The 8088-nt window shown below is 41.0% G+C and overlaps 1 protein-coding gene across 1 annotated transcript; it reads left to right on the top strand.

The window, feature by feature from the left end:
• The first annotated feature begins 1199 nt into the window (after positions 1-1199).
• Positions 1200-3381, top strand: DCAF4L2 (DDB1 and CUL4 associated factor 4-like 2). Its single transcript, XM_011995214.1, has one exon. It carries the CDS (start codon positions 1318-1320, stop codon positions 2503-2505), a length of 1188 nt encoding a protein of 395 aa, XP_011850604.1. The 5' UTR covers positions 1200-1317; the 3' UTR covers positions 2506-3381.
• The last annotated feature ends 4707 nt before the right edge of the window (positions 3382-8088 follow it).

The raw sequence follows: 8088 nt of genomic DNA, 5'->3' as shown, positions 1-8088 counted from the left end.
AAAACTCTGACAAATTAAATAGAAGAAATACATAACCCCTCAATCTTAACTAGACTTTGAAATGTCTTATGGAGAAACTGATAGAAAAGAGAAACAAAATATGCATAACTACAAAAAATTTGAAAAATGCATTAACCAACTATATCCCTTTCCCTGTTTATATATCTGCCTATATTTATATCTCTATTCATATCTATGACTTTGTTTTTCTACACCAAATAACTGAAGACTATGCATTCTTTTCAAGTGAACATGGAAATATAAATAAAGCCTTAAGAAATTCCAAAGGTTTTAACTTATGTATGTTTTCTGACCATAGTTGATTTAAGCTAATTATGAACGACAGAAAGGTAACTTGAAAAATTCCAAATATATGAAAATTACAGAATGCAATACTTGAACAGAAAGCTGAAAGAAGAGGATGCCCAAATAACCAATAAGCATATGAAAAACTTTTCAAACCATACTCCAGTGGGAAGAGCACATCAAAATCGCATGATCTAATGTACTCCTACCCCTATTTGTAAAATGTAAACTGACCAACAAAAACAAGAATTGGCAAGGATGTATATATATTTTTGACAAGACTGTAATCGGTTTGTCAATATCTACTTAAGCTAAATATATGTTTACCTAATAACCCTTCAATTTCACTTTTTCTTTTTCTTTTTGATAGGAAGTCTCTCTTTGTTGCTCAGGCTGTAGTATAGTGGTGCTATCTTGGCTCACTGCAACCTTCGACTCCCGCGTTCAAGCAATTCTTCTGCCTTAGCCTCCGGAATAGCTGGGACTACAGGCGTCCACCACTATGCCCAGCTGATTTTTGTATTTTTAGTAGAGACGGGGTTTCACCATATTGGCCAGGCTGGTCTCGAACTCCTGACCTCGTAATAGGCCCGCCTTAGCCTCCCAAAGTGCTGGAATTACACCGCGACTGGCCGAATTTCACTTATTAGTAAATAAGAGAAATGTATGCATGCAGCTATTATAACATGTGTAAGAGGGGCCGGAAAAGACTCTCTAAACAGGAATAGAAAAGAATAAAAGCAGCTGTCAGAGTAGGAGAAAACTTGAGAGAAGCAACGGAACCCTTGTTTCAGATCACGCGATTCTAACGAGAGTTACGTCAGGGCACCTCAGAGCATTCGGGATTTTGGCCAAGGCGACGAAGGATCTCGTCCGGGTCGATCTCATACGCGCAGGCGCATATGCAGCGGAAAGTTCTTCCGTGCCAGGTCGTGCTGGTAAAGAAGCGGTACTTCCTCTTACTCCCGGGACAGAACTTCCCCTCAGGCAGGAGAACGTCCATCGAACGAAATGGAGAACAAAAGACCGCGACTGCTCGAGGAAGCGGACAAGCAGAAAAAGATAGCCAGAGTGGGACTCAATGCACCTTCCATGCTGCGAAAGAACCAGCTAGGTTTCCTCAGATTCGCCAACTATTGCCGTTTAGCTCGCGAGCTGCGTGTAAGCTGCATGCAGAGGAAAAAGGTCCAGATTCATAGCTGGGATCCCTCGTCTTTGGCAAGCGACCGATTTAACCGCATACTGGCGAATACCAACACTGACCAGCTCTTCACAGTGAACCAAGTCGAAGCTGGAGGCTCCAAGTACGGCATCATCACCATGCGAGGCCTGACGACCCCTGAACTCCGGGTATACCCGCACAAAAGCCTCTACGTCCCTAATCGGAAGGTGAATTCTGTGTGCTGGGCTTCACTGAATCACTTGGATTCCCACCTTCTGCTGTGCTTCGTGGGACTCGCAGATACTCCCAGTTGTGCTGTGCTGCTCCCAGCGTCGCTGTTCATAGGTAGCTACCCAGGAATACGTCGGCCAGGCATGCTCTGCAGTTTCCAGATCCCTGATGCCTGGTCCTGTGCCTGGTCCCTGAACATCCACGCATATCACTGCTTCAGTACAGGCTTGTCTCAGCAGGTCCTGTTGACGAACGTGGTGACGGGACATCAGCAGTCATTTGGTACTAGCAGTGATGTTTTGGCCCAGCAGTTTGCAATCATGACTCCTTTGCTGTTTAATGGCTGTCGCTCTGGGGAGGTCTTTGGCATTGATCTGCGCTGTGGAAATCAAGGCAGGGGGTGGAAGGCCATTTGCCTATCCCATGATTCAGCAGTGACCTCTCTGCAAATCCTCCAAGAAGGGCAATGCCTGGTGGCATCAGACATGACTGGAACTATCAAGCTGTGGGACTTGAGGGCCACTAAATGTGTAACACAGTACGAAGGTCATGTGAATAACTCCGCCTACCTGCCCCTGCATGTGAACGAGGAAGAAGGAGTCGTGGCGGCCGTGGGCCAGGACTGCTACACGAGAATCTGGAGCCTCCGTCATGGCCACTTGCTCACAACCATACCCTCCCCATACCCCGCCTCGGAGGATGACATTCCCAGTGTGGCCTTCTCTTCTCGCCTCGGGGGTTTCCGAGGAGCACCAGGGCTGCTCATGGCTGTCCGGGAGGACCTTTATTGTTTCTCCTACGGTTAATTCTTCAGGGTGCAGCCCGGAGGAACGTGGATTTGACTTAAAGAAGTAAAGAATATCGTATTATCGTTTCTATGAGTGCATTTTAAGAGATGTTCGATGTTTGTAGATCCCATCCATCCGGCTGCCAGGGGTAAGATGCTGTTTTATGTGAAGATAGTTCTGTAAAGTTGTTTCAGTTAAACTGTGGGCTTAGAGAGCGTGAAACTGTTTCCCTTTTCTTGTTAAATACCTTAGAATAGTTATTCCTCCCCCCCCCTTTTTTTTTTTTTAACAAAAAATACTTTTCTAAGGACTGAAGATTGGCAAAAACTAAAATAAATTAAAACTGCTTCTTTCACCAGAAGCCCTTTAGAGAAGCATAACAATGCACTGGTGAGACTGTTTGACTAGTCCTACCTGGGTTTCAGAAATACATGCATCATCTGTACTTGAAGAGGCCAGTGGGAGAAGAGAGGAGGGGGAGGTCATTTACCTGAGTCTCTACAGAAGTTTTTAAGGCTACATTTTGGAATCATTAAACTTGGCCTTCTCAAACTCAATAGCAGATCTCTGAGATTTTCCTTTTATTATTTTCCGTAGGCAATGGAAGGAAAGGTAGATCTTTTTAAATAATAGAAGTGTTAAACAGTCCTTAACGTGCTTTTGTGGAGGTACCTTCCAGAATGTCAGGTACAGAAGCTCCGGTTTCTATTATTGTGACTTGAGTGTCAGATTCAAGGGCTAAGTGTCAAAGATAATTGATTGTGACTCTTTGTAATCTAGGAATGGCAGGGCAGTTTGTGAGATGGTTATTCAAAGTGTTAAAGAGCTTGTTTTTCTACCAAAAAATAAGCTAGAAAAAAAAAAAGCAAAACAAAGAAACGTGTAATAAAGTTAGTGGCTCCTTCTTAATAGCCAAAGCCTGGAAATGATCTGACTTTACAATATGCTAAAATTGATAAATTGTGCTGTAATCACACAATTGGGTAAAGCATAATATAAAATAAGGCACAATTGCTCTATGAGACTGTGGATTAATCCCAACATGTTGATTGTTAATGTAGAGAGAAATGAGTACAAGCTGATTCAGATCTCAAGTTCAAAAGCAGTAGAAACTTATCTGTGGTGATTACAGTTTGAATAGTAGGTATCTCTGTGGAAGGAAGAAAGGGTATTGTTCATTTTGTTTTCCCTTTTTAGGATATTGTTTGGGAAGTAACATGGGGAAACTTTAAAAATGCAGTTTTCTTTTTCTTGATCCTTGATACATACATATTTTATATGTCTACACACTTCACATTTTATATGATACCTCAAAAATGAAAATATGAAAACAGGACACTTGTAGTTGGTCAGGCAAGGGAATGATGATGGCCTGGACCTGAATATGAGAAGTAGAAATAATCAGAAAAATCAGAAATGATTGCATTGGAAGATCATTCGAAGGTAGTATTAGTAAGACTTGCTGATGAGAGTAATCTAGGAAGTGAAAGACAGCATAAAGATTGCAGCTTTTTTGTTAACTTTAGGACTGGTGGATGGTGATGTCATTTACTAAAATGGAGAGGATTTGAGGTGAAAAAATTTTAGGTGAAGGGAATAATGCTGAGTTTTAGGCAACTATTAAAACGTCCAATTCACTAGATAGGAGGTGATGTCAGGACATAGATGAGGTTAATGTAATAATTACATATTGATAGAGGAATAGGTCAATAGAGAAGATACAAAAGAGTGGTTAGGTGCATAGATTTTTGAAATCAGTTTAATTGGTTTTTGGTACTTGATGTGTGACAGGAGAAATTGTGTAAGCTGTACTTGTGTGACAGGAGAAATTGTGTAAGCTGTACTTGTTATCATTTCTTCTTTGTAAAATGTCTTAGATAATAAAATTAAATCATAAAGTAGATACTGGTTTAAAGGATGTATACATTGTCCCTTTTACATTGTAAGCACTGAATAAGAACTAGCTGCAGATGTAATTTTTTAAAAAAGTCCAAAAGCAGCTATGGGCAGTTGACAAAAGAAAACGTAATGACTACATAACTTGCAAAAGTGTTTACCCTCCCTTGCATGTAAAATAAATGCAAATAAAGCAATGATTATATATTGTTTTCATTCATTGGTCTAGTACAATTTGTTTGTTTATAGCAGCTTTATTTATAATGGCCAAAAACCATGGCCAAAAACCAGAAACAAACAAGATGTTCCTCAAAAAGTGATGGATAAACAGACTAGTGTACATACTTATATGATGGAATATTACTTAGCAATGAAAATAAATGAGCTATTAAGCTGCAAAAAGACATGGAGGAATCATAAGTACTTATGAAGAAGCCAGTCTCAAATGCTATATATGTATAATTCCAACTATATGGCAGTCTGGAAAAGACAAAACTAGAGATGGTTAAAAATATCAGTGGTTTCCCAGAGTTCAGCAGGAGGGGAAAGAGGTCAATAGATGCAGTGCAGGCATTTTTAGGGTAGTGAAAGTATTCTGCATGATAGATACTGTAATGATGGATGGATGACATTATGCAGTGTCAAAGCTCAGAACTGTACAACACCACAAAGAATGAACCCTAATGTAAGTTATAGGCGTCACTTAATTATAATGATCAATATTGGTTCATCAGTTGTAACAAACGTGCTACACTAATGCAAGATGTTAATAATAGGGTAATTTGCAGAGTAGAGAAGTGGTATATGCCCAGTTTTTATATTGTCTGTACTATCTCTTCAATTTCATGTTAACACTTCTCTAAAATAGTCTATTAATTATTTTTTAAAATAAGTTATGATCATAGAAACGAAAACAATGTGGAACAGGTTGTTCTTGCATTGGATGACGTGTAAACTTGAAAAATCCATCAATAAACATCACTGAGACTGACAATGTCCATGAATAAGATAAACCTTCCCTTCAGGCTGCATGCAGGCAGAATCAAGTTCAGATCCTGTTAGCTAATGATGATGGTGATAAAAGACTTAAAATTAAGGCATTAAGGCCTATTATTATTACTTTTTTTGGAGACAGTATCTTGTTCTGTCACCCAGGCTGGAGAGCAGTGGCATGATTTCAGCTCACTGCAACCTCCACCTGCTGATTCAAGCGATGCTCCTGCCTCAGCCTCCTGAGTAGCTGGGATTACAGACAGGCACCATTATACCTGGCTAATTTTTTAATTTTTATTAGAGATGGGGTTTCACCGTGTTGGCCAGGCTGGTCTCAAACTCTTGACCTCAGGTGATCCATCCACCTCGACCTCCCAAAGTGCTGGGATTACAGGTGGGAGCCACCGCGCCCTGCCTAATTTTTGTATTTTTTAGTAGAGACAGGGTTTCACCATGTTGACCAGGCTGGTCTTGAACTCCTGACCTCAAAAGATCCACCTGCATAGGCCTCCCAAAATGTTGGGATTACAGGCGTGAGCCATTAAGGCCTATTACTATGCAATGCCTTGAAATCTGGTGAAATCAAGAGGAAATCTGGTGGCCTAATGAGTATTTTTCCTTCCCACTCTGCTCCCACAGATAAAGTGTCCTAGCCTATTAACCATTTCTAGTAAGGGGACTAGGCACAGTGCCTCCTTGTTTCTGACAAGCAGGTTTATGTTGCTGTTGCTGCGAGCCCATGGAATTATTCAAAGAAGCCAATCCCGTTCTCGCACAGCAAACAAGGAGCCACCTTACAACTACAAAGCCTATCTCCCTGATTGTTTGCTTTGTTCTCAAATGCAAACCTGTGTGACCCTGTGCAATGTCCTCCCTCAAGCTGTGAGTATATGTGACTAATAAATTGCTACCAATCTCATCTGTCCAGGGTCCAGCCATCTCCATAACCCTAGAGTTAGAATTCCTCCCCTACCAATGGGATGACTAAGAAGAAATTAAAACAGATGGGTCTTATTTATCAGTAAAACAATCATTCCAGAAACTGGAACCCCTAATGGACTTAGGCTACTCAAAATTTCTTACAGGAACTGGAGAGACGTCACAGAAATCTGCTGATGCATACCATGGACACCTGCCAGCTGGTAGAATTGAAATTGAGTTTGTCACAGGTAGTAGTGGCTACATAACTCTGGTAAAGTCCTCAGACAGGTGAGGACATGCAACTTAGCTCCAGAAAGTGTTCAATATATCATAGGAATCTCCCTAGTGTGCATATTTGGATGAATGAGATTCAGTCATAAAGGCTACTTGCAGAGTGTCTCTCTGGTGTGTGTCAGGTTTTATTTCATTCCTTGCATTTCTGAAGTCTTTCTCCAGTGTGAACTTTCTGGTTCCAAATAAAGTTAAGTCTTTGACTGAAGGCTTTCCCCAAATTCATTTTATATATAATGCCTATCTGGATTGTGAATTTTCTGCTGCTGAATCACAGCAGACATTTGGTTGAAGCTTTTCCCACGTAAGGCTTTTCTCTGTAGTAAACTTTTTGGTGTCAGATGAGGTTAGACTTTTTACTAAACCATTTCCAACATCTGCTTTACTCATAAGACCTTGCTGCATTCTCTAGTGTTGAAGGAGGCTTAGAGATATGGTTAGAGAATTCCCCACATTCACTTCATTAATTAAGCTTTTCTTCATTATGGATAGTTTGATCTTAAAATTCCAAATTTGCTGCATTCTTAATGCCCTTTCGAATTCTTCAATGTGAACTTTCCAGTGCTTAGTAGGTGTGGGTTTGCAGATAACTGATGTCTCCCATTTGCTACGCTTAAAAGGCCTTTCTCTAGTCCTCTCTCAGTCCCTGCGCTCTTTTCTTATTAAGGGCTTCTCCCCGCTATGTAGTTTCCAGTGTTGGTAAAGGTTTGCTCTGAACCAGAAGCCTCTCTCATGTACACAATATCTTTCAAACTGGACAACACATTGCACTGGAGTGGGCCTTCTGGGTAGACATTCCTGTCGTGGAAGCCTTGACACGTGATACTCCATGTACAAAAACATTGTGTTCAAAAGGTTTTGTGTTGAGTGGAGTTGAAGCCCTGGCTAAGGAAATTCCCACAGTTGTTTTGTGTATAAGAGGTTTCTCCAGTGTGAACTCTCACCTGTATGATAAAGTTGTATTTATGATTAAGTACTTTTCTACATTTGCTGTTTTCATAAGGATTTTATTCCATATATATTCTCTGGTGCTTAACAAGTATTTATTGTGATTAAAGGCTTTCCGATACTCAATACTTCTGTAGTACCTTTGTCCAATGTAAAAGGCCTCCTCCCAGCTGGTGCTCCTGTATTGCACCCCTTCCCCACTGTGAGTGACCTGATGCTTGAGAAGACCTGAGCTGGTCAGAAAATCCTCCTTACCCTTCCTATATCTGAAGGACTTTTGTGACAGGTGGACTCTGCAGTTCTTCAAAACTCAGTCCCTGCGCTCTTTTCTTGTTAAGGGCTTCTCCCCACTATGTAGTTTCCAGTGTTGGTAAAGGTTTGCTCTGAACCGGAAGCCTCTCATGTACACAATGTCTTTCAAACTGGACCACACATGGCACTGGAGTGGGCCTTCTGGGTAGACATTCCTGTCGTGGAAGCCTTGACATGTGATACTCCATGTACAAAAACACTGTGTTCAAAAGGTGCTTCCTTAGGCTTTACTCTGCAAAC

The sequence above is a fragment of the Mandrillus leucophaeus genome, unplaced genomic scaffold (assembly GCF_000951045.1).
Source record: "Mandrillus leucophaeus isolate KB7577 unplaced genomic scaffold, Mleu.le_1.0 Scaffold1126, whole genome shotgun sequence".
Classification (NCBI taxonomy): Eukaryota; Metazoa; Chordata; class Mammalia; order Primates; family Cercopithecidae; genus Mandrillus; species Mandrillus leucophaeus.
This window is presented reverse-complemented; position numbering and strand designations above follow the sequence as displayed.

What these genes read in the sequence shown, in the direction of transcription:
- DCAF4L2 (XM_011995214.1), top strand. Translation starts at nt 1,318, where the DNA reads ATGGAGAACAAAAGACCGCGACTGCTCGAGGAAGCGGACAAGCAGAAA.